The 26,754-nt window shown below is 38.6% G+C and overlaps 1 protein-coding gene across 9 annotated transcripts in view; it reads left to right on the forward strand.

Moving 5' to 3' along the window:
• LOC129775257 (mucin-12) overlaps positions 1-26,754 on the forward strand; it is a 553,123-nt gene that overhangs the window by 447,851 nt on the left and 78,518 nt on the right. For all 9 annotated transcript variants that reach the window (XM_055779765.1, XM_055779763.1, XM_055779759.1 and 6 more), the window contains one exon: positions 23,491-23,671. In XM_055779765.1, coding sequence (XP_055635740.1) covers positions 23,491-23,671 — 181 coding nt within the window. The remainder of the gene's footprint in view (positions 1-23,490; positions 23,672-26,754) is intronic.

Raw genomic sequence — 26,754 nt, forward strand, 5'->3', positions numbered from 1 at the left:
ACAAATGTTGTTGTTTACTTGCAGCGAAGCGAGAATCTAGTGCATCCCACAGGGTTGTGGTTGATGTGGATGTGGCGGGGGCTAGGGGAAGGATCTTGCAGGTACGTCTAGATGTTGTAAATTTACGATTAGAGTTATGGAGAACCACAACGTGAGGATGTGCGTTCAGCAGATTGGAATTGATAGAATACAGGGTGTCCCACATCAAATTGCATCACGAAAAAACCCCCGTACAAAATTACCCAGTTGACCGATCCTTTTCAATTTTTCAGACAATAAAATATAACTCATTAATAAGCTTTTGTCATATTTATTTCATTGAATTTCAGTATCATAACCTAATGCTCGTACCTTACGCTTAGCTCTACTCATAAGGGGCTGTCCACATACCACGTGGATAGAAAAAGCACGATTTTATACTCCCCCCTCTCCCTCCGTGGACAAGCGTGGACATTTACTAAACCTCTCCCCTCTTGTCCACATGGACATTTTTCCGTTTCCATTTTCGGATCAAGAAAATAATTGAATTGTGTCTATATTTAAAGCGTATTTCATATTACCGGAACTGTAACGTTGATCTCGCTTTATCCTGATTGTAATATTAATTCAAACGATCGGCTTTGTGGAAAATCATAGGTTGTGTCTAAGACACGACCACATTGTTGACGTAGAACTACGCTGTTATTTTGTTCAAGTCCTCCACTTTGTGCTCTTCTCAATAGCTATTAATATTTCCGGTCTCGATTAGCTGAGCCGTCATCCTTGGTGGAGATGGTTTTGTTACTGTCATGCGAAACCAAATCACACACAAAATTCCTGAACAATTAGTTTCTTGTTGGGCCGATGATAGCCTAGTTTGATGATTCCCAACACAATTGGGTAGTTCAGAACCTTAATGGAATGGCGTCAGTTTGTTGTAATGATTGCAATGCCAGAGACATCAGCGAGTGAGTAATTTGGTCGCGTCCACAGCTCAATCCGAAACGAAGATATGTGATGACGCAAAAAAAGGAAGAACAACCGATGTTCATTGCTTCGTATCTGAAACGATACTGAAAGTTTGCCTCAGCGAGATCCAATATTTATGCTCTAGGCAAATATTCCCCTTCGTTCTTCTTCTTCTTCTATTCTTTATTCACGGAGACTTAAAATCTTACCCCTTCGTTGATCGCCGATAAGTTTTGCTCGTTTTGACGACATGGGTAGGGAAGCTCACAAGCAGTGTTGGAAAAAATCATCTTCGCTATGATCAAATGCATAGATTTTCGGGCTAGGTTGCATCGAAAACCTATATATTCCAAACGAAAATTAAAATAACAGATCCAGGCAACCATTGAATATGAGCAAATGAACTTTTGTCCTTCAATATGTTTTGATGTTTATTTTTTCCACCCAGTGTCATTTTCATCTTGATTATCGGAATCGTCAGAACTGAATTTCATTTCAGCCAAATGAATATCAGCTGTTGTTAATTTCTAACCTGAGGCTGCTGTGTGCGGTTGGGTTTTGCAGTTGCCGGATGCCGTAATCGGAAATACCTTATGAAATTCCCGATATCGCAAATGACTTGATGGTAGCTAAAACCACTCGTTGTATCCATTCTGCATATGTCGTTGCTACCGTCTCGCCAAATAAAATTTATTTTGAACTTAAATTCACTGCCAGAACGAATATCGTTTCGGATGTGATGGATATCAATTTGTTGCTTTTGATATCCAAAGTATAAATAACAGCGAAGTTATGAACCCCAATCAATGTCGCATTCATTCATTATAGCAAAATTGCTCATGCGACAGCGATGTGAACAAAATGAACTCGTTTGTTATTGTCATCAATATAATGAGAACAGTGTGTTTCAAGCTGAAAAAAAGTCATTTACACTGGAACAAAATCATATTCGTTTCTCGTGAATATTTGTTGATATTCTAAGACACTGCTCACAAGTGACAAATGTATGGGAAAATGGAAATGCTTCTAGTTTTCATCAACATAAACCGTTTACGCACCAGTGGATTGTAATATACAGCGTAAAAATAAATCTTAGGGAATTTCCGATTCGTTTGGTATATAAATAGTCAGAATCCGTTCGCGGCAAAAATAGTTATTAACGTTAATTTTATTTCATAAAAACGTGACCTGTTTTCGGATTTAACCCCCTTAATGAAAGACGTAGTTCTGTGTCAAAAAAGCAAATTGGTTTAATTAGAAGTCGTGTTTTTTATGTCTTTTGAGTTCTTGGAGAATCAAAAACCATTCTAGTAATAAAGATAGCAGTTTGCTGGAAAAGAATGAATCATCGTAAAGCAGTATGAGAATATGAATTTATTATTTTAAGTATCTGGATGAGTTCATTTACAGTAGAACCTCAATTATCGCGGTGCGGGTTATCCGCGAAAGGGAATACCATAGCAATTATATAGGCCTTCCCGAAATTCGTCAGTGAGAGGTAGGATTTTTCTCTTTTGTTCTTTTTGGTTTACTTTCCCATTATTTGACCACTGGTGTACATGACCATACCGATTGGTAGTTAAATAATTTCAGTATTGATAATAGTTTTCATGCTAAAATATTGTTCTTATCGTGCTTGCACCTCATTTTTAATCCTTTAATGCGTTATAGCGCGTCACGAATCTATCCTGCACGTACGCAATGAAAATCCGGACTATCCTGAGTCGGCTAAACTTTTCAATAACCCAAAACTTCACGATATTTCAAGTCCTGTTACAATTTGAAGAAGGTCTAACCATCGATGGGGAACCAGAAAATCGAAGCAAAGGCAACTGATCCCAAAACTCACTCGACAGTGGATGCTCTTTTCAAACGGACCCCGATTTTGTCATCGACAGACACGGAGAAAATGACACGAGCAATCCTAAATTCAAAAATACAAATGAAGAAGTGGTTTGAGAAATGTCGAGACACAAGTTGTATCGAACCGTAATGCGAAATAAAATCTAGAAGGAACGCTCAAGAAAGCACTACAAAAATTTTCTGATGATTTACTGTTGCATCGTTATAGATGATAGCACTGAAAGGCCGTTGTTTCCGGAAATGGACAGAAAATTTAATACCTCATAAGATCTGCAAAGTGCCCATGAAAACACAAAATAAAAAATGGTCAAATTACACAAATTAAACATATCTTGTGTTGTACTTATCGCATCGGGTCATACTATACGGCTATTTAAATACGACAATCTGTGCTACAAGTGTCATTTAGACAGTGTTGTGATTGTCCTTTTCAGTCTCAAGTTATAGCGCGTCATAGATGGAGTCCACCAAGCAAGAAATTCGCCATATTCTACGTTTTTACTACCTGCGAGGTAAAACTGCAACGAAGGCGTCCGAAAAAATTCGTGTAGTTTATGGACCCGATACTGTAACGATTCGCACAGCACAGCGTTGGTTTCACGATTTCGTTCTAGTGGCTGTCGAAGATACACCCCGTACTGGTAGGCCAATCGTCGTGGAAACCTATAAAATCGTTGAAATCATCCAAGTAGATCGGCATATGAGAACTCACCAAAAAAACCGTTTGGAACCATTTGCAGAAGATTGGATTCCAAAAAAAGCTGGATGTATGGATGCCACACGAGTTGACGCAAAAAATCTTTCAGACCGAATCAACGCCTGCGATGCACTGCTGAAACGGAACGAACTCGACCCATTTTTGAAGAAGATGGTGACTGGTGATGAAAAGTGAATCACGTACGACAACCTAAAGCGAAAAAAGTCGTGGTTGAAGCGCGGTGAGCCGGCCCAAACCATCGCCAAGCCCGGATTGATGGCCAGGAAGGTTTTGCTGTGTGTTTGGTGGGATTGGAAGGGAATCATCCACTATGAGCTGCCTCAACTAGGGCCAGACCCTCAACTCGGTTCTGTACTGTGAGCAGCTTGACCGTTTGAAGCAGGCGATTGACCAGAAGCGGCCAGAAATGATCAATAGGAATGGTGTTGTTTTCCACCAGGACAACGCTCGGCCTCACAGATCTTTGATGACCCGCCAGAAGCTAAAGGGTGTGTCACATCAAATTGCATCACGGAAAAAACGCTGTAGAAATTTAATTTTTAGGAATTATATCTTCAGCATTCGCTTATAATTAGATAAGAGTGTATGGATCACGTTGGCTATGCTTCACTGTAAATTTTTCGTAAATTTAGAAAAATGTCGTCGAACGAAAAAGAGCGTCGTGAATTAATCCTGCGCACTTATTTCGAGAATCCGGAGTTGTCACATCGGGACATCGGTAAGATGCTGGGAATCGTCCAATCCACGGTCAGCAGAGTACTAAAACGATACTTCGAGAACCTAACCATCGACCGGAAGGTGAAGAACGGCAAAAATGAATGCTCCGTCAGTGAAAAAGATCACAAGCGCGTAGTTAAGCAGTTTAGACGTGATCTGTGAAGTTCGGTCCGGGATGTCGCCAATAAGCTGAATTTGTCAAGTTCATTCGTCCAGCGGACCAAGCAGCGGGAGGACCTGCGTACATACAAGGTTCAGAAGGCTCCTAACCGCGACGAAAGGCAAAACATGGTGGGGAAGACGCGAGCCCGGAAGCTGTACACCGAAATGCTAACGAAGCCGCATTGCCTGGTAATGGACGACGAAACCTACGTCAAAGCGGACTTTCGTCAGCTGCCGGGCCTGTTGTTCTTCTCCGCAGAGGACAAATTCAGCGTTCCGGAGGAGATTCGCAAGCATAAACTATCCAAGTTTGCCAAAAAGTACATGGTGTGGCAAGCGATCTGCTCTTGCGGAAAGCGGAGCGCCCCCTTCGTGATGACCGGCACGGTAAACGGGCAGGTTTACCTTAAGGAGTGCCTACAGAAGCGCTTACTACCACTATTGAAGCAGCACGAGGGCCCGACCATCTTCTGGCCGGATCTCGCTTCGTGCCACTATTCAAAGGACGTGTTGGAGTGGTACGAAGCCAACGGGGTCACCTTCGTGCCAAAGGAAATGAACCCGCCCAACGTGCCGGAGCTTCGCCCAATAGAGAAATATTGGGCGATTATGAAGCAGGCCCTCCGGAAGAACCCAAAAGTTGTCAAATCGGAGGCGGACTTCAAGAGAAAATGGATTTCTGTTCAAAAAAAACTACAACCTGACGTTGTACAGAACCTTATGGACGGGGTGAAGAGGAAGGTGCGAGCATACGGGCTTGGGCTCGAAGTATGAGTAAAAAGAAAATGCCAAAAGTTGTTTAATAGTTTTTATTTTACTGTCTAAAATTTTCAAAAGGATCGGTCTACTGGGCGAATTTCTACAGCGTTTTTTCCGAGATGCAATTTGATGTGACACACCCTTTACTGGAGCTCGGATGGGATGTCCTATTGCACCCACCGTATATTCTGGACCTGGCTCTAAGTGATTATCATCTCTTCCGGTCCATGCAAAACGCTCTTGGTGATACTAAGTTGGTCTCAAAAGAGGCTTGAGAAAACTGGCTGTCTGAGTTTTTTGCAAATAAGGAGGGGGGTTTTATAAGGGAGGGATAATGAAGTTGCCTTCTAAATGGCAACAAGTTTGCGAACAAAACGGCGCATATTTGACCTCAATTGGATAATTTTCAGTATGTTAAATAAAGCGTCAAATTTCAATCAGACATACGATATTTCTTTTTCCCCAACCCTATATGATACACTTCTTTAAGGTGTATATATATAGAATGTTTAAAATAAATTCAGGCATATGTAAACGCTGGTGAATTTTTTACTGGTCAGAAATCACTCAAGTTGGATGCAATTCTAGTTGAGGTGAATGAATTCTACGAAAATATGAATATATTCATTATATAAATTCGCGCTAGTGTAAACGGTTGATGGGATTTTTATAAATCTCATCAAATTTTTAAGAGAAAATACCCAATGGATAATTTTTTACATCGTTTTTTTTTCGTGATGCAAAAAAACACCCTCTACCTACATACAGCGTAAGTTTCAGAATTGGATTCAATTGTGTTGTTTGTTAAGTCGTAAACTCTAGATTAGGATCCAGATATACAGGGTGGCGCATACGTCACGCAACCGATTTGCACAAAAAAAAATCGTATGAAGAAAATGTCCTACGATACAAAATCTTTATTCTCGAAAAAAACGATACAAAGTCGACAACAGAACCGCTTAGGAACCAACACGCTCGATAGTTGCAGCGCGATCGTTATTTTTTTTCCTTCAGAGAGCGTTGCGTGACTTATGCGTCACCCTGTATTGCAAAAAAAATTGGAAACGAAATCAATTGAGAAAATATCTCCATATCACATCCTGATCGTTCATTTACGAGGTGAATGGTTTGCCTCCAGAATAATTTGTTTAGATTCGTAACTACAATGTTACGACCCAATTTTATCCGTGAATTCCGTTGGACCCCGAAAATCAATCACAAAATAACCTACCCAAATCCACACACTCCGTGGTAGCAATGACACCTAGGGGGTCTCCGTAGCCACATTCGTTGCGCGTTCGCTTACTAAGCGATCGATCGTGAGTTCAAAACTCAGGGCCCTCATTGACCATCTTTGTGTTGTTACAGAATAGCTACGTCCACGCAACAATCATCAGCGATGGAGATCGATCCACGGTCGAAAAAAGATCGATTCATCCATACAACTGCTCTGCTCTGCAAGACACATCGGGCTGCTGTTCTATAAATAACTCAACAATGATCAATCAACTGTCTCCGCTGTCCGGTGGTCCAACTGGATAATGGAAGAACAGAAAGAATACTCTTACGCCTAAATGGCTACTGTGTGAATGTACCATATGTAATGGTATAGAAGGAATACTGGCGAACGGCCACTGTGTAATGTGCTAATTATAGATATGATAACCATGTGACATGTACACGATTAAAATTCGGCTCTGTTACAGCTAAAATGCTAATGAGCCTTAAATAAATAAATGGGATAAAAAAAATGACACCCAATTACCGATGTGGTCTTTTTAATTAACTTTTCGATTTGCTTGTTTACAAATCAAAACGGAACCGCGCCGCGGGTTATGGCGACGAAATCATACGCTCATTTGTGCAGCACATTCTACCTGCTGCAAATACACCACACGCAGGTAATCAGGTAAGCTGGTGGAGGGATCGCATTTGTGCCGCATAATAATAGAAAATTATGGGGGGTTTCATACGAAAATTGTTTTCTTGCTATCACACAGCCGTGTGCGGTGTGGCCACACGCGACGCTTTCTCCTCCTTCTCCAAAGCACCAAAAGCGGCGGTTTGAGGGCAGCAAATCCGCGGACACAACGACTCTATATATGCGCTTTATCATTGGAGCAAAAGGGGCAATGAAACGAAACGAATTCGATGGCAGCAGCAGCTTTTTTTCTGTTCCCATCTTTATTACGATCACTGCGCCTCGAGTTAAAAGTCGCAAAACTACTACTTGTCAAGTGGGGGGGGGGGGGGGAGGAATAAAGGAAGTACGGTTCCGTGTTTGGCGGCAGTTTGCCGATTGCTTGGTTTTCGGTGTTTCGTTTGTGCTTAATGGTTTCAATTTTTCCGGACCTCTTGTTGTATACTTCTACTCGCGCGCCTCTCCGGTGGAGATTTCCTTCGTTATTTTATTCTTATGTTCCGCCGACCAATAATTGGCAAAATTACCGTCGAAAAAGTTGGAGCGGAGCCGAATAATGATTTGCATATAGCTGCTGCATATACAGCGCCGCTGTAATGACAGCCTGTGTGCGATTATTTTTCGTTTCGGGGGCCTAATTTGCGGCGCTTTTAATGCTCAGCGAATTGATCGCGACAAACTGACTCGCTTCCGCCTGGAAGAAGTCTGTCCCCCACGAACGAGTAGGGGCCGGAACGGAGCAATATGGTGCAAAGAAATTGTGCGAAAGTTTCCTTGAGCTAAAATTGTTCAGGTATATTAAGTACTGTAAAATAATTTCACTCCACGCATTCTATGGATCAACAAGACTTGGCCATCTTTAAATTGGTTGAAACCTTGTTTATGTTTTTAGTAAGGGAGACTGTGTACCTTTCGCATGTGTACCCATTTCTCCGGCTATGACTAATGATTTCCCTCGATTTCCCAGTTCCGGTTCCGGTTCTGGATCCAATTCCGGTTTCGATTCCAGTTCGGTTCGAGTTCCAATTCCGGTTTCGGCTCCGTTTCCGGTTCCGTGTCCGGTTCCGGTTCCGTTTCCGCTTCCGTTTCCGCTTCCGTTTCCGCTTCCGTTTCCGTTTACGTTTAAGGTTCCGTTGGTGACCATTTAGAGCCATTATCAGCAAACCGGAAGTCAAAACAAGATTATATTCGTTTTCCGTTCGTCAGTTATTTTCATCCACTACCTATATAATTCGGAATGTATACTATTCCCATGCAGTTGGGAGCAGGCTCGCTGCAAGAAGTACATGACCGGTCCTGGACCATGGGGAGGTCTTTTCAGGACCACCATTTTTTAAGGTGTCGAAAAATACAATTTCCAATTTGGCCTCTGTTTTTTCAGTTTTTAGCGCTCATGAAACAAACCGACCAGTGTAAAACATAGTTTAAGAGTTATAATATTCATGCAATCTCTTCGCTACTCACTTCAAGCGAGCATTCAATTACCATTTGTCCTCCGAAATGCAAGTTGCTGCTGCCGTTAGAGACACTCAAACCAACATATTGAATCTCGACATCTTTCGAGTCACCAGTGATGTTGTGGAGGCTGCGATCCGCAAATTGAAGTATTCTTTGACTACCGGTCCGGAAATGTGTATTGAAAAAATGTGCACCAGGTCTTGCGCACCCTTTAACCTATTCGACGCCTCTCTACAACAGAGTATGTTTCCTTCGCTATGGAAGCAGTCAGTGATGGTTCCAGTGTACAAAAAAAGAAGACAAACATAACATAGAAAACTATCGAGTAATCAAATCACTTCGCGCTTGTTCGAAAGTTTTTGAAATCAATGTGTTTTCCTCTTGCAAGAACTATCTGTCATCGGATCAGTAGGTTACTTCCCAAAAAGGTCTATCGCAACCAATTTGATCTACTTTGTTTCCATCTGTCTGCGCAATATGGAGCAAGGTACACAGGTGGACGCAGTGTATACGGATCTTAAGGCTCCTTTAGACCGCGTCGATCACAAAATCCCACTAGCAAGGCTGAACAAACTCGGGATTTCATTAAGACTTACGACATGTAAGTAGTAGTAAGATAGACGGATGTGTGTCAAAATTGGACCTGTATAGTTTGCGACTTCTCTAATCCTTCGGGAGTGCCTCAAGGAAGCAACCTAGGTCCATTGTTGTTTTCACTATACATCAACGAAGTGTCCTTGATACTTCTAACTGGGTGCCGCTAAATTCTACGCCGATGACGTGAAAATCTATATGGCAATCAGGAACGCACTAGATTGCCATAGGCTTCAGGATCTGGTCAAACACTTTGGAGAATGGTATTTAAGAAATATGATGTCGATCAGTATGTCGAAATGCAACACTATTTCGTTTCATCGAAAGCTCAAGCCAATTGTGTTTAACTACTCCATTTTTGACCAAGTCCTGTCGCGAGTAAGCCACATCCGTGACCTTGGACTGACCCTTGATAATGCGCTCAGTTTCCGACTGCACTTCAACGAAATTATCGCTAAAGCCAACCGGTAGTTGGTTTTCATTCTTAAAATTACGAGCGAATTCCGTGATCCACACTGTCTACGATCTCTATACTGCTTGCTAGTTCGATGTACACTGGAGTTTAGCGCAGTTGTCTGGTGCCCGTTTCAACTGGATTCTGGGACTGGATTCGTAGAGTCTATTCAGCGGAAAGGGTCTGGCCGGGCAAGGGAGTAAAAAGTGCCCCCAAACCAAATCACTAGGTGTATGGCAAATATTGTAAAGGATATTAAATAAGAAATTTTGGCGGTTTATTTGAACCCCTATGTGGTTTGACGTAGGATCTATAGTGAAAAACGTACTTTTTCGTTTATTTCTCGCCATCCTCAAAAGATTCGAGATAAAAATTTGAAAAAAATACTGAATTTGCATATTACCACGGTGTATCAAGAAAAAACATTAAAAAAAAACTTCATCAAAAATTTTAGTACTAAAAAAAATATAGAAATTCTGATTTTTTTTTTATTTTTTATTTAGAGATTCAGTACTACTCTAATTCATATTTAAATGTGCTCCTACGGCTTTTCTAGATTGATAAATATCTTCAAACTATTTTTTCATTTAATAATAAAAAAAATAAATACACAGTACAAAAAAATTTTATAGATTTTCTGGCATTTCGAAATTTTGAAAAAAAATAACTTTGAGACTCACATCTGCTCAAATTTTAATTTAAATGCGTTCGTATGTGTCTTTTTTCTACATGTGGCGTAATTTTTCCTGAATTTTTAAGAGCATTGCGACGCACAAAAATAATTTTCTTCATCGTCTGCATTATTTTTTTATTTTCTTGAAATCGATTATTTTATTGTATTCGTGGTTTTCAATTGTAAGATTGAAATAAAAAAAAACAAATCGGATTTTTTAAGTGTTTTTCTCATTAATCCTAATGATCTTTCCACAAGGACTTAATTTTTTTCTCACAGAGCTCTATCGTACTGCTGACTCCTATGAATTTGGTAAACCATCTAAATCCAATGTAAAGATAATCTCATATATTTTAAGATACGGGAAAAAAGTTGTACAGCGCAATGCTCTAAATATACCGACAAAATTTAGACATAAGAAAAACAAAATTTAAAAAATATTAGAGCAGTTATGGGTCTCTAAATTCAAAATAAATTAAAAATGCCCAAAGGCCAAAAAAACATTTTTTTTCGCACAATCCTCATAAAAATTCAAGAAAAAAATACGCTACATGTGGAAAAACAACACATACGAACGCATTTAAATAAAAATTAGAGTAAAATTAGTAATATTTTTTTTCAAAATTTCGAATTGCCTGAAAATATATATAATTTTTTTGTACCCCGAGAAACACTCTAAAAATTCTGAAAAAAATCACATATACCTAAAATAGACGTAGGAAGAAATTTGAATACAAACTGGAGTAGTACTGAATGTCAAAATAAAAAAAAATAAAATTCAATTTAAAATAAAGATAAAAATTAATTTAAAAATTTTTAGTGTTTGATTTTCTGATGAAAAAATTGTTTGAAAATATTGATCGATACACCTAACTAAGATGTACTTTCAGTTTTTTTTCTTCTTATTTTTGTCTCAAAGCTAATGCTATGACGTGAAAAAAAACGCCAAAGATAATATGGTGTACCATATAAGTAGTCAAATATATGGTACTACTGCCAAAATGTTTTATTTAGTACCCTATACAATATTTTCCATACAGCTGGTGATTTGGTTTGGGGGACTTTTTATTCCCTTACCCAGCCAGACTATTTGGAAGTATAAAAAAAAATTTTTTTGGTACCGCGCAACACTGAAAAAAAATTGAAAAAAATCACACATATCTAGAAAAGCCGTAGAAACACATTCAAATATGAATTATAGTAGTACTGAATCTCTAAATCCCAATTTTTTTTTTAATATCAATTTTTTTTTTTAGTACTAAAATTTTTGATGAACTTTTTTTTGATAATTTTTCTTAATACATCGTAGTAAGATGCACATTCAGTATTTTTTTCAAATTTTTATCTCGAATCTTTTGAGGATGGCGTGAATTAAATGAAAAAGTATGTTTTTCACTATAGATCCTACGTCAAACCACATAGGGGTTCAAATAAACCGCCAAAATTTCTTATTTAATATCCTATACAATATTTGCCATACCATATAGCTAGTGATTTGGTTTGGGGGCACTTTTTACTCCCTTACCCGGCCAGGCCCGTTGTGGGAAATGCTCTCTGGAATCTTCCGTGACGGGATCCACTAAATGCCACCTTACGAGGCTTGTTGTCAACTCTTGGGACTGGAGACGCTGGAAAGGAGACGTTTCAGGCTATGTTTGTCGCCAAACTTTTGACCGGAGAAATCGACCGCCCTGCACTGTTGGCGCAAATTAATATGCATGCGCCTGAACGTATTCTTCGTATCAGAAATTTCTTGTATCTTGAAGGACGCAGTGTGAACTATGCGTTGCACAATCCTGTTCTTTTTATGTCAGTCCGTTTCATTTATGTGTTCGATGTATGATTGGGCGATCTTTATAAAAAAATCGATTTCTTAAATGAAATAGGGATCGATCCACTGATCAAATCGGTGCCAAAGAATCGATCTTTGCCGATCTTTGAAAAATCAAAAGCCTTTTTCCGATTTATCTGCTTATAATATAGGAGTGCCGTCTGTTCCTTAAACAGGGTGCCGTTTTATAAAATGAATTAATTGGAGAAGCAGTATTAGTAATTCAACAACTGGTATCTGCCCAGAACTCAGTTGACATCGATCACACAAAAGCCAATCGTGCCGTAGTCTGTCATTTAGTTGAAGCCGATTCTAGATTTTGGCGCCAGTTCTAAAAAACAACATTTCGTCTGGAATTGATGTCAACATCTCGTTCAGTTATCCTATGAGCCACTGATTGCAATACATCCCCTCAGTAGCTGCCGCGATCTACATGTTGACAATATGTTCAAAAAATGTTGTTAGGTGGTCTTTGGTGAGATTAAAATCGATGTATTCTGAAAAACAAATCTACAAAAAGTTTTTCTAAGATCGCAAAAATAGAAAGCGAACAGATTTATTTTCTCGATTTATCGAGTACAAAAGATCGATCCAAAAAATCGTAAATCTGAATGGAAAAGATCTTCTAAAAATCGATCCGAGATCGCGCAATCCTAGTTCGATCTATTTGACTTTAATATCTCTTCGGACACCTTTTACAGATGACTCACTCGTAGATGATTTTTTTTTGCGATGAATGGCCGTTGCAATTTAGGGGGTCGGACCAGTGCCACCTTCCCCTATTTGTAACTGATGTGCCCAGACGCGCAAACTCAAACTCCAGCGAATTCATACATAAAATCCTCAGGATTATACTTAACTTGGGCAAGAATAACAGAGCTCTGGGATCTGGCTGGGATAATTCCCTCTCAATCCTATCGTGTGCAATTGGGCAAATCACACAATCCCTCGACACGGGGAACCACGTACAAAAAATCGGGGTTTTGAAAAATAAGTCTTTTTGCGCCAAATGTCCTCAAATTACGAGGCAGAACATATGATATATAGGGAACTTTATCGCAAAGGTTTATAAATCTGTCCTCAACATTTCTCAAAGGACTTTAATATTATTTCAATGCATTATAAAGTCTTTAATAGTACGCAATATCTTACAAGAGTGGTTCAATCATTTTTATCTAGGTACTCTAGGCAATGGTGCAAAATCTGTCCCATTGGAAATATTAGCCTGGTAAAATATCAATCAAGATTTAAACTACTCATTTGTTGCTTTTGTTAAAATTAGACGGCATACTATTATTTAATAAAACTTCGAGCTGCTCGCTGTTTAATCAGATCTTTGGATCTTAAGATAGCGTTCATCGTGACGTTGCTATGCCGATTTTAAGGCTGAGTTTTGTTAAAATTTAAGAAAATACACTAAACTGTTGCGAAAGTATGACGCATGGAATATTTGAAAAAGAGACTTCTAAGTGCTGATAAATACCAGCAAATCGTTATTTTTTTACAGGCAACCGATTTTTGTACTCCAATTCAGAACATGTTCGTTTTTTTCAACAGTGATTTTCATCCGAAGCAATTTCACTTTTAGGACAAGGATATTCGGTCGTGAGATATTGTAAATCCCAATCATAAAACCCAAACGAATTCAAAAATACATTGATGCCTGTTTGATTGGAAAGGTTTCTGAAGGTTAACATTGCAACATTGTCCTGAGCGCCGAATAAATTAAACGAATCTCTTCCTCATCTACCTTAACCTGGCCCACGAAAAAACTGCGGAAAATATCTGTCTTTGGCCATTCGGCATCTATTAGCCGTCCTAATATAGAGGCATTTTTTTTGACATGTTTTCGAGCTCTGAACAAACAAAACAAATAATACTTTTAATATACATCACTTTGTTCTCTGTTCTTTGATCATTTATTCAAGAATACAAAAGAAATTAAACGAAAAAAATATTACAAATAAAAATGAAGCTACCGGCGTTTGAAGCAAGAAAAAGTGTCCAAAAATTAAAATTGATTTTTCTCAAAAACGTATTTTTTTGAAATTCCCAAAAATATACATATGAATAGCCCCTACAACTTCCAACAAGTCGTCCATACATCGGAAGATGTGCACTTTTACAGGGAAAAAGTTTTCCAAACAACAACTTTTTGATGTTTTCTTTGAAAAAAACACAACTTATCTTAATTTTGTTTAAAATCAAGTTAGCGATACACTGTATTCGACAAAGTTGTAGATCTTGTTAAAATATAAACTTTTGTCGAAGACATCAACTTTCTATCTTTTATAGTTTTTGGAATATAAGTCATTTTTGTATGAAGAATCCTGAAAAAAAATAATGTTTTGCTCGTTACATTTTCGTGTGTAAATTCTCACGTTTGGCATGTTCTTGACATGTTTCTAAATAGAGAAAAGTTAGCAGAGCATGTAAATTGCGATAATTTATACATAAAAATGTTACAAATTGAACATTAATAGTATTTCTTCAAAGAAAAAATATGAAAAAGTTGTTGTTCGAACAACTCTTTCCATGTAAATATATCCAAAACTTGTTGGAAGGTTAAAGGGCTATTTATATGTATGATTATTTATATGTAATGAAAACCTAAATAATTTCCTACATTTCATTCTCTGACCAACTTTTTGTAGATCTTATAGTTTTTAAGTTAAGATTTTCCGAAAAAAAAGTTGAAAAAACCCAAATTAAAAAAAAAAACTACAAAAAATCTATCAGACTCACAAAGTTTCAGTTAAAGAATGGAATGTAGGAAATTATTTTGGTTTTCATTGAAATGATCAATGAATTTTTTGACCAACCTATAAACCCGAAATTTCCTCCTTCCCCCTTTAAGTTGCCTCATTGTGGGTAGGAATACATGCATTCAATAAAGACCGCATGGAAGAGGGTGTTTAAGACCCGTGAACAGCCTGCCGTGAAGGTCTCTAGCCGGACCTGTGTTTGTAACAGTCTTCCTCGATGTTAGTGGTCAAGGTCGTAGTGCGTCGTTAACCCTCCTGTACTCGCGTGCAAAATCATAACACGTATACTCGCGCACGGTGTCACAGACCGAAAATTGAACGTCTCTGTAATGTTGCCATTGTGTATTTTTCAGGCTTTATTGGCATTTATTTGGAGAATATGGTATTATTAAATGAAAAAAACTCCAAAAAATATGTTTTCTTCGTCTTTATTATGTTTTAATAGTCATCTAATTAAGCCTCCTCAAAACAGATTAATTTCTGATACTCCAACACAAATAACGAAATTCGAATTTTTCACTGTTATTAATTAAAAATAAGCAAGCGTAAGCCGTAAGCAATTCATGGAAGTATAAAGAGCTATAAAATAACATAAAAATGAATTAATCGATTGTGGTTTCATTGGAGTAAGAATCAGAACATAGCATAACTGCATGTTCGAAACAAACACGTTTTTTACATTCCATGCAATTGTTGCGTGTTTTTCGGGTCTTTTATCGAAGAGAATAATGTATACCGACCTTCTAGATAATCACCAGACGATAAAGGTTCTGGAATATAAAGTTTACATATTTCTAATATTCTTTGTCTCTTTATTCTTGGTAAACTAAAAATGAATGCCTTTTTATAGATAGGACATAAAAAGATGATATAAAAGGATTTCTAGGAGCTTCCTTTTCTTTCTCTTGTTTTCTTGTTGATATTGTCCATTATAAAAAAATATCCCCGAAACTGTAACTGTTAAAAATTAGCATAAACCACCGATTAGTTTGTAGTTTACTGTTTACAATTATTCCACAAGTGAAATTCTTTCACAAGTGTGTATATGTATGACCATTATACTTAGCGAATAACTATACGAAAGTCAAACATTTACATTTTGCTTTTGAACATATGAATCTAACGACGAATATATCGACGAATAGTTAATATATGGATCTATTCAATCCAGTTACAAAAGGGACTGAAACCAAATAAGAATAGTCCGGTAATGATCTTATGCATTATATTCAATAAATATTCCTCGCCACTAACATTAATTTATACATTTCATTCAACAATATTCTAGAATATGAAAAAAGTCACATGTCCAAAAAAGTTACTCCTATACTCGCGTCGGTGTGTCAGACCGAAAGTGTTGAAAAAGTGACACACGTTCCCTTTGTACCAACACATGCGATACGCTAAACGATGACGAACGACGAATAACGAAGCTAGAGAGAATCGCAAAGTCGTAGTGTTCATATTTTCTGAGAAATGAACGAATTATTGATTTCTCGGTCTGACAGACCAATGCGCGAGTATAGGAGTGTTAACTATTTTGAAAGAGCAATGTGACATTTCCTGCCCTGTGCGGTACGTTTTCCGACCTGCAATTATTTATTTAAAACTGCATTAGAAAGTCCGCTTGTTTTTTTTCTTAAATTTTCACAAAAAATTATAGTTCTAAAACTATATGACTACGCAATTTTCGTGAAATAATGATATTTATGAAATGAGAAGAACAAAATATCGACCAAATTTAAAAAAAATCACTGTAGAAAATAGTTTTAAAATTTACAATTAATTTTTCTCGAAAAACTATTTTCTAAAAATTTCAAAAAATATATTCGAATTTTACGATGTCACTGCATGTTACCATGCAATGTTTTCAGCTGTACTGAAGAAGTGGAAAACCATTATCGGCATCAAGAAGTCATGGAAAACGAATCATTTCTCGGCAATCGTATAATATTATAATATAACATTCTCTCGCCTTCTCAACTATTTTTCTCTGTGGGCGAAAACGGATGTTTTTAAAACTATAATTGGTTTGTGAACACATTTTGAGGGAAATATTTTAATTAAGAATATTATTTTTTTAATTTCAATTTTCAAAATGTTTTCAGTGTAATGAGTTCTAAAAAATTCTCCGATATTTTATAATGAAAATCTAAATAATTTCCTACATTTCATTCTATGGCGAAAATTTTGTTGGGATTGAGGAAAAAAAGTGGTTTAGATTTTTATTTGGAAATTTCGAGTGTGCAGAGTTGCTTATATTTTTAGACTCACTAAGTTTTACTGCAATCTGAGCTTGTGCTGCCGATTGACTGTTAATTTGTATGGGTTGAACTATAATTTGATACACCATTTTCCAGAATTCGCCCCAATATATCCAAGCTTGGAAGGATTTCTCCAGGAAAAGAGATAATATTGACAGAGGTTAACAAAGACGCATTATGGAAAAAACATGTTCTCATTCATTTCCAGTCGAAGAGCAGAACGCCTATAAATTATCAAACGCTGGCAATGGTTGAAAGTACAATTCGTTCGTAGGTTGCAAGCAGAAGGCGCCACAATTTGACACCATCAAGGCAGAAACCGTACAAGTTAACGTTTACTTTGCGGTTGCCTCAAAACTGGCTAGTTTTAAATGTGCAAACTTGTGTCCCCGGGTACTTAGCACCGATTCAGGCCACGGTTACGCAAATAAACACGTACGGATCGATACAAGCTTCCCGTCCCCTGTGTGTCAGTTGTTTTCTCCCAGTACTCAAGTTGATGGTTGGAATAATATGTTTTCATGTTTTTCCTTCCAGTAATAATATTATGCCATTACTGTTTTGATTCCCGAACCAAATGAGCCCCACGAGCAGCCAAACGTCGGTAAATCAAATCAATGTAAACATTTGCATAAGCTTCTTGGGAAGGGATTTCTGACTTGGGCGTAGGTATCGAATTCCCGGTATTTGTCAAGATCTCGAACCGAATTCTGTGAATCACTTAGGGCTCCGAAAATGGATCTTTTCGATCCATTTTCACCCTACGCTTTAACAACGACTTGACATATCCAACTCAAACACGCACTATCCACGATTGAAACCCTCCACCCACTGCTCTAGAAAAGCCCCAGTCGAGAATCGCGATATTGGTCAACGTGATAACGAGCTAATTTCGCAACGACAAATCGTGTTCCCTAATTGCATTTGATACGATTCAAGAGGCGCTAGACGGAGGTGGGTGAAGTACACCATGACGGTTTGTGATGGACAGGGCTATCGAGCTGGCGACGCGGACCGGAGAAACAATGTTGCCTTTGGGGCGTCGCAAAGTGTGGATCATTTTTCACCTAGAATAACTCTTCTCGTAAAAAGCCGCCCATTTGTATTTACTGCCACTACCGATGTTATTGCTGCTGCTGCTTTACTGTTAAATGCGTTAAATGTGGTAAACGACCCCTCGTGGCTACTGAAAGAGGGAAAATTGTGCCGCGATTCGAGTGACTTGGTTTTGTTTTACGACGATCATAGTATTCCGTTTCCTTGATATTTTTTTATTGTCGACATTTACATTGCGGAGGGAATCGGCGAATGATTGGTGACTGCAAATAGTTGGTAGCAGTGTTACCACATTTTAATCGGTACCAGAGGGGTTAACAATCTTTCTCATCTGTTCGTCCAAAAATCTGAACCATCGAAAATATACGTTGTAGAAATTTAGCATGAAAATATACTCATTAATTTACTACAAATACAGGGCGGACTCGATTATATACAGTCTCTGATTTCTTTTCACTGTATACAATCGAATCCTGTGTAAAATCGAGTCAAAAAAAAATTTTTATTCCTTTTTTATGCATGTATTTTTTATTTTTTTGAATATATTTGATTTTTGATTCATCCCTTTAATGTCGGAAAACACCTTTCTCATACGAAAAAAAAACTATCTGCATTCCTTTTTTCAAAAATTCATAAGCTTTGAATTACTGAACTGATTTAGATAATCGACATATCAAATTGAAGGCAATGAGCTGTTATAAAAAAACTAGCTGACCCGGCTAACTTCGTCCCGTTCAAAATTTATTTTTCGTTATCACATCCACGTTTTCTCACTAAGCGGTTCATGGGTGCGGTTCATGGGTCCAATCGCAGAATTATTCATTGATTAATCTTCTAATCTACCCTTTAAAATTACCTTTTACTATAAAATTCCTAGTACTTCTACCAAAACTCGATATCATAGTATCAGATTATTTTTTTTCAGACACAATTCTCGTTCAAAATTTTTCAATCACTTGCAAATAACATGTTTCTCCGTTACGTTACATGCCAAATTTGGTTTTATTTGCTTGATTCATTCTCGAGTAATGCAGAAATTTGTATTTCATTAGTATGGCAGCCCTCTCTTAGATATGGGGGGGGAGTGTCTCATAACCGTAAAAACATTTATTGCACCCTAAAACCTCCACATGCCAAATTTGGTTTTATTTGCTTGATTAATTCTCGAGTAATTCAGAAATTTGTGTTTTATTTGTATGGCAGCCCCCTCTTAGAGGGGGGGAGGGGGTCTGTTTAAACAACATAGAATCTTTTACTGCACCCTTAAACCTCAATATGCCTAATTTGGTTTCATTTGCTTGATTAATTCGCGAGTTATTGCAGAAATTTGTGTTTCATTTGTATGGAAGTCCCCCCTAAGAGAAGGGGAGGGGTATATAACCACCACATCATTCATTGCACCCTAAAACCTCCACACGGCAAATTTGGTTTCATTTGCTTGATTAATTCTCGAGAAATTTAGAAATTTGTGTTTCATTTGTATGGCAGCCCCCCCTTAGAGAGGGGGAGGGATCTCAAACTATCACGAAAACCTTCCCTGGCCCCAAAAACCCCTACATACCAATTTTCATGTCGATCGGTTCAGTAGTTTCCGAGTCCATAAGAATCAGAAAGACAGATAGTAAACTTGCAAAAAATTCATTTCCGTAATTATTGACTGTCGTCGTATTTATTGTTTTCATGGCTTTGGACTATGCAGCGACCAATAAAACAGGCGGGTTTTGTATACCCAAAATTATCAATAGGCTCGAGCCTAAATAAATACATCTCCCCGAACGATCTTTATGGCGGGTCGTGTAAATAGTTTCAATAAGAATTTATGATTTTAACGGGAAAGAGATAGGGGACAATCCAACCAAGGATTTTCCAATATGAATGTAAGGAGGAAGAGAAGGAATGGAGATAGAGCGTTAGAGAGATAAACAGAGAGAAGGTAAGAATGAACAAGCTCCGCCTCTGGAGTTCAGTCGGTAGAAATTAAGATTAGGAATGCTTCGTTAAAAGAAAATGGATCAAATATTAGAGTCGGAACTCACAGCTTGGAGAAAAAAGTTGTATTTATTTCCTAAAGAAAGTGCCTTGGACCGCCCGGGCGCTACAACTAGAGAACGCTATATATTTTTTATTTTTTTCTGGAAAGCTGAGGATTTTTTACATAACATTTTTCGAGATATGATTTTTCAAAGTTCACCGGTGGTCAGAAATATCATTTTTGCCCTTTTATCCAAAATGACTTTTCGCAAAAAATCGTTATATTTGAACTACTGAACCGATTTAGATGATCGACGTATCAAATTGAAGCCAATAAGCTTTGAAAAAATATCACACTTGCGGGAAGATTGGAGTCTAGTCGCATAGGTCTAGTCGAGTCACACAGGAATATTAAACGAAGACTTAACACATGTTAAATTTGCAAAATAATAACCCAAAAACGAAAAATAATACATCACTGATTTCGGACATATTATGTGCAAAAACCTCAGCTTTCCAGAAAAAATATAAAAAAATATAGCGCCCTCTATCCTTAACCGATAAAAATATAAAAAAACTAACTCAATCAATAATTACAAAAACTAAAATCCATTTTTTTCGCAAAAGTAATATTTTTTTCAAAGAAAACTGACTCATAAGCTTCAATTTGAATTTGATATGTCGATCATCTCAATCGGTCCAGTAGTTCAAAAGTTATGATTTTTTTGTAGTGAAAAAAAGGGGGAAACATTGTTTTTTGAAGTCGAGGCGAACCAGCCCAGGAGGCTGAAGTCCTCTCAAATGAAGAATTAAAAAAATATTGTTTTTTGAATCATCGGCTAACTTTGAAAAATCATAACTAAAAAACGAAAAAAATAGCATCTCTAATATCGAGTTATGTTATGTAAAAAATTCTCAGCTTTCATGAAAAAATATTAAGAATATAGCGCCCTCTAGACCATAGCCATCAAAACAATAAAAAACGACTACGACTCGACAATAACGAGAATGAAATATATTTTTTTGCAAGTTTAATATTTTTTAATAAAAGGCTAGCTCATTGCCTTAAATTTGATATGTCGATTATCTAAATCGGTTCAGTGGTTCAAAAGTTATGAATTTGTGAAAAAAGTAATTTTAGGAAAAAAAAAAGAGGAAATGCTCACCCTAACGAAAAAAAAAAATACGGGTCTAATGTTTTGCGATAAAGAACAAAATGATCATTTTTTACGAAAATCTGAAAAACACTATATCGGTTTGGCATGGAATGGCTGATGTAGTAGTGGAACATCAAAATTAGTGGATTTTAATAACATTTTGGAAGTGAAAAACTTAAAAGTTAATAATTTTTAATGTATTATTGTAAATTTATATTGAACTTGATTGTTTCTATCAATCAAATTGAAGCTCTCTAACCGCTCTACAATTTGTTCTTCGACACTCAACTTCTTAATTAGGTTGCAATATCGATATAAATAATTCGTGGTGAAAATTGAAGCAATATCTTCAACAATCACGATTTTTACGCCACTGTACATGTAATAGCCACTTGAAATAAGTCATATTTGAAGTATGAAAAGAAATATTTTTTTCAAACTGTATATAATCGAGTCCAAAATTGTATATAATCGAGTCTGTATATAATCGATTCAGACCTGCACTACATTTACATTTGCATGTCCTTCGTGTGTTTCATAATGCTTGTACATAGTTTTTTTGAATCTAGATTGCGTACTATCATGAATTATTTTTTTTTAATTGCTACAAGCGATACTGCGGCGTAAAAGTCGTCATGTATCTTAATGTTGCTTTGTTCGAATGTAAGAAATTTCACACGCGGAAAAAAATCTGTAAAAATCTGTACTTTTTGACGAAAATCCATACTCTGCACCGTACAGAATTTGTACCAAAAATAACGAAAAAATCTACCTTTCCAGATAAATTTCTACGTTTGGCAACACTGGTTGATAGAGCAATTCATAGGGAAAGTTACAATTAATAGGAGCTGGATTTTTTTTTATATTTCTCTTACGAAAAAACAAGAATTAAGAATGCGAAACATAAGCAACTGTCATTTGATCCACTTCTAACCCATTGAGATAGCGCAGCAAACCCGATGTTGTTGTAATTCATCCGTGGAAAAATATTTGACGATCTAATATTGACGATTCGCATCGCACACTACATTAAAGGCTTAAACTCGCGTCGTTTCGACCAACACCGGGATAAAAACAAAAGTGATAAGAGCTCCTATGGCGCATGCAGGGCGCGCGCACACCGAGCTGACATCATTATGCCACGCTCTAATGCTCTCGTGTGTGCTGCCGTGCCACACAATCCGGGGGCCACCAACAACAAATAGCAATAGGCAAAGGTGCAGGGAAAAACTGGTGTCATACTGTCGCAACTCGTAGGCGCCATATCGCTACAAACATCGCCGTAATTCCGCCGACCAGCTCGTGCTCCGATATATATCATAGCGGTTGGTTCGTTGGTTAGTTCCAAACTCGGGGAAAAGCACCTTCATCACATGCCACCGCAGCAGCAGCAGTAGATATTTTGCTCGTTTTTCTCCTATTCGTGGCACCGGGGGAGCTCGCGCCACCAGAGAGAACCAACCTTATCAGCAGGATTCAATCATATGTCTCCGTGGACAAACTCCGCACGATTCGTTAGGTTAACACCTAGTTGACCGAATTGGTGATAAACGGTATTATTTTTGTACACCTGCGAGCGCTCGACAAAAAGGGCTCAGGGCATACACTCTGTTTCTTTCGTATAATTAATTTTACAACCCTCGAAAAGGGAACTGCATTACGGTTGGAAGTTTGCAGCCAACGACACACGTTTGAGTTGAGTTCAGACAAAAAAGTTAGCTTCTACCGGCCGCTAATATCGACCTCCCTTTGAGTTCTACATTTTTCTGAATTGTGGAAAATTTTAATTAATTCAACTGCGAATTAATATCAAATATACACCCGTCATGAACACAAAACCCCAGCGGTGGCGAACAAACGTAACCAGAATGGTCGCGTGTCGTACGATCATTTTAACGAGCAGAGGCAGAGAAAGGAAAAACAAAGTGAATTAAATTGCACTCCACTTGTAGAGCACCTCGGACACTCCATTTACTAATTGTACATTCGTCTGATTCTAACGAAATCACCTCGTAGATTCAAATGTGTCGAGTCGAGTTTGCCGAACAGAGAGCGGACGGAGACAACTTTGAAACTAATAATAAAAAAAAAACTTTTGAATTACGATGTTTTTAGTATTTCGAGTTTTAATCTGTTGTTTCTCACCCCCTCCTCCTGTCTTTCTCTCTTTCTATTTCAGAACATGTTTGGGATGTGTTCGTTCAGCGGAAAGGACTGGGCGATAGCTACGGGATACTGGGCAACTACCGCCTCTGCATCACGGACAAAACCCTGTCGCTGGTACGCATCGGACCCGCCGTGACTTCCACCGGGGACGACCGGGTTGAAATTGTGGAATTTTCGCTAGCATCGATTCGCAGGTAAGTCGGACGAGATTAATGGATATTACATTTTTTTCTAATTAGAATATAAGCGTCGAAAAGTGGGTGTGAAAAATCCCCGATGAATGATTTTTTTAGCCTAATTCATTTATTATAATATCTTAATCAAAAACTCTATCTTCCGGTTGTCTAGGAAGATATAGTTTTTGTGTCGTGACATTCCGCTGTAGACCAGTTGCTGTGTTTATTTGGGTCATTTTTAAAATTATCTGTCCTAACACGTTGAAACACGGGGGTCGGCCCCATGGGACTGGCGTTGAGCTTTTCGTTAGAAAAAACGTTGAACACTGGGACTAACAATTACAAAATATGGAAATATGAAACAATAGTTTATTTATACGTTATTGTAGGTTTTTTATACACTCATACCTCGCTTTACGGCCTAGATACGTTCCTGGGCCGTTAAGATTTTTTTTTCAAAGTCAGCCGATGATGGTCCGAAAAACCATTTTTTCCACTTTTTTCCAAAAGTGATTTTATCAAAAACTCATAACTACTGGATCGATTCAGATAATCGACATTTCAAATTGTAGCCAATGAGTTAGTCTTGTTTGAAAAAATATTATACTTGCGAAAAAAAATGGTTTCTAGTCGCAGACTCCGGATAATCGAGTCCGACCTGTATATCTAACAGGTCGGACTCGATTATCCGGAGTATTCATTTTTTTTCACTCGAATAATCGAATCCTCCGGATAATCGAATCATAAAAAAAAGAATTTTCTCTCGGTAAACGTCATATAATTATGAATTGAACTTATTTAAAAACGGTTTTATCTAGATTGGATCCATTTGTACGTTTGTGACTTCGTGACTTTGTAACTTTGTCTGTAGTGCTGTACCACATTAATAGAAATTTAACTTCCTTCCTTTTGACCGTTTGATCTGAAATTTGGAACACATCTTTATTTCTGGTGTCATTATAAAACTACGTATCCCATGATCTTGAAAAATTCCCAAAATCCCATCAATAAAGGTTTTCCCAAAACTTCATTAATATGCGTATCGAATGAAAGGGCTTTACTAGTAGAACACAGTTATTTATGTAGAATGTAAATACAAGATGACGGCCGCTATAAAATGGCGGATTACACATTTCCTCAGAACCCCATCAATATGTATATCAATTTTTTTATTTATAATGATACTACATCCCATTGAGAGATTAGATCTTCTTCACAATTTTTCGCCAATAGTCCCGATCCATGGCTGCAGTTCTCCAACTCCCGGCTGCACCGATTTTTGCCAAGTCCTGCTCCACCTGGTCCAACCACCTCGCTCGCTGGGCTCCTCTCCTTCTTGTTCCTACCGGATTCGATGCGAACACCATCTTTGCAGGGCTGCTGTCCGGCAATCTTGCAACATGCCCTGCCCATCGCACTCGTCCAGCCTTGGCGACTTTCTGAATGCTGGGTTCGCCGTAGAGTTGCGCCAGTTCGTGGTTCATTCTCCTTCTCCATACTCCGCTTTCCTGTACACCACCGTATATTGTTCTGAGCACTCGGCGTTCGAAAACTCCAAGCGCTTGTGAGTACTCTTCAAGCATCGTCCATGCTTCGTGCCCATAGAGAACAACCGGTCGAATTAGGGATTTGTACATGGTACACTTCGTACGGGGTCGGAGTTTGTTGGACCTCAAGGATTTGCGGAGCCCATAGTAGGCACGACTTCCATTGACAATGCGTCTTCGAATTTCACGGCTGTTGTTGTTGTCAGTTGTTATCAACGAGCCAAGGTAGACAAATTCCTCTACCACCTCGAGCTCGTCGCCGTCGATCACAACACTACTACCAAGAAGAACTCTGTTGCGATCAGTCCCTCCAGCTAGCATGTATTTAGACTTAGACGCATTGATCCCAAGCCCAATCAGCCCTGCTTCGTGTTTCAGTCGGGTATACAAGTCGGCTACCGTCGCATGTGTTCTTCCGATTATGTCCACGTCGTCGGCGAAGCAGATAAACTGACTAGACTTGTTGAAAATCGTGCCCCGCATGTTGAAGCCCGCTCTCCGCATAACACCTTCCAGCGCCACGTTGAAGAGCAGACAGGAGATTCCATCGCCTTGTCGAAGTCCCCTGTGAGTCTCAAATGATTCCGACAGCTCACCTGAGATCCGCACACTGCACCGCACACCGTTCATCGTTGCCTGAATCAGTCTTGTCAGCTTTCGGGGAAAGCCGTGTTCGTCCATGATCCTCCATAGCTGTCGTCGGTCGATTGTATCATATGCGGCCTTGAAGTCGACGAAGATGTGGTGTGTAGGGACCTGATACTCGCGGCACTTTTGGAGGATCTGCCGCAGTGTAAAAATCTGGTCCGTCGTCGAGCAACCGGGCATGAATCCGGCCTGATAACTTCCCACAAATCTACTTACTATTGGCGATAGGCGGCGGAAGAGGATCTGAGACAAAATTTTGTAGGCACCATTCAGGATTGTGATGGCACGATAGTTCCCACAATCCAACTTGTCGCCTTTTTTATAGATGGGGCAGATTACCCCGTCCTTCCACTCCTCCGGTAGCTGTTCTGTGTCCCAGATCCTGACTATCAACCGGTGCATACACTCTACAAGTTTTCTCGGACCTCCCTTGAAGAGCTCCGCTACGAGGCCATCCTTACCAGCTGCTTTGTGGTTCTTGAGCTGATTAATGGCCTCCTTAACTTCACCCATCGTCGGGGGTGGTACGTCGTCGTTGTTCATTGCACCGGTGTAGTCCTCCTCAACGCCGTCTAGGTCTCCTGTCTGCGCGCTGTTCAGGTGTTCATCGTAGTGCTGCCTCCACCTTTCGATCACCTCGCGTTCGTTCGTCAAGATGCCTCCTTCCTTGTTTCTGCAAATTTCGGCCCGCGGCACAAAGCCTTTGTGCGAGGCGTTTAGTTTCTTGAAGAACTTCCGCGATTCTCGAGAACCTCACACTCTTTCTCTTCCAGGCGGCGCTTTTTTCCCGAAAGAGATGTGTTTGCTGCCTTCGTTTCAGTCTGTATCGTTCCACGTTTTGTCGAGTCGCTCGTTGCAGCATGGCTGCGCGTGCTGCATCCTTCTCGTTCAGGAGCGCTCGGCACT

This window comes from Toxorhynchites rutilus, chromosome 3 (genome assembly GCF_029784135.1).
Source record: "Toxorhynchites rutilus septentrionalis strain SRP chromosome 3, ASM2978413v1, whole genome shotgun sequence".
Lineage (NCBI taxonomy): Eukaryota > Metazoa > Arthropoda > Insecta > Diptera > Culicidae > Toxorhynchites > Toxorhynchites rutilus.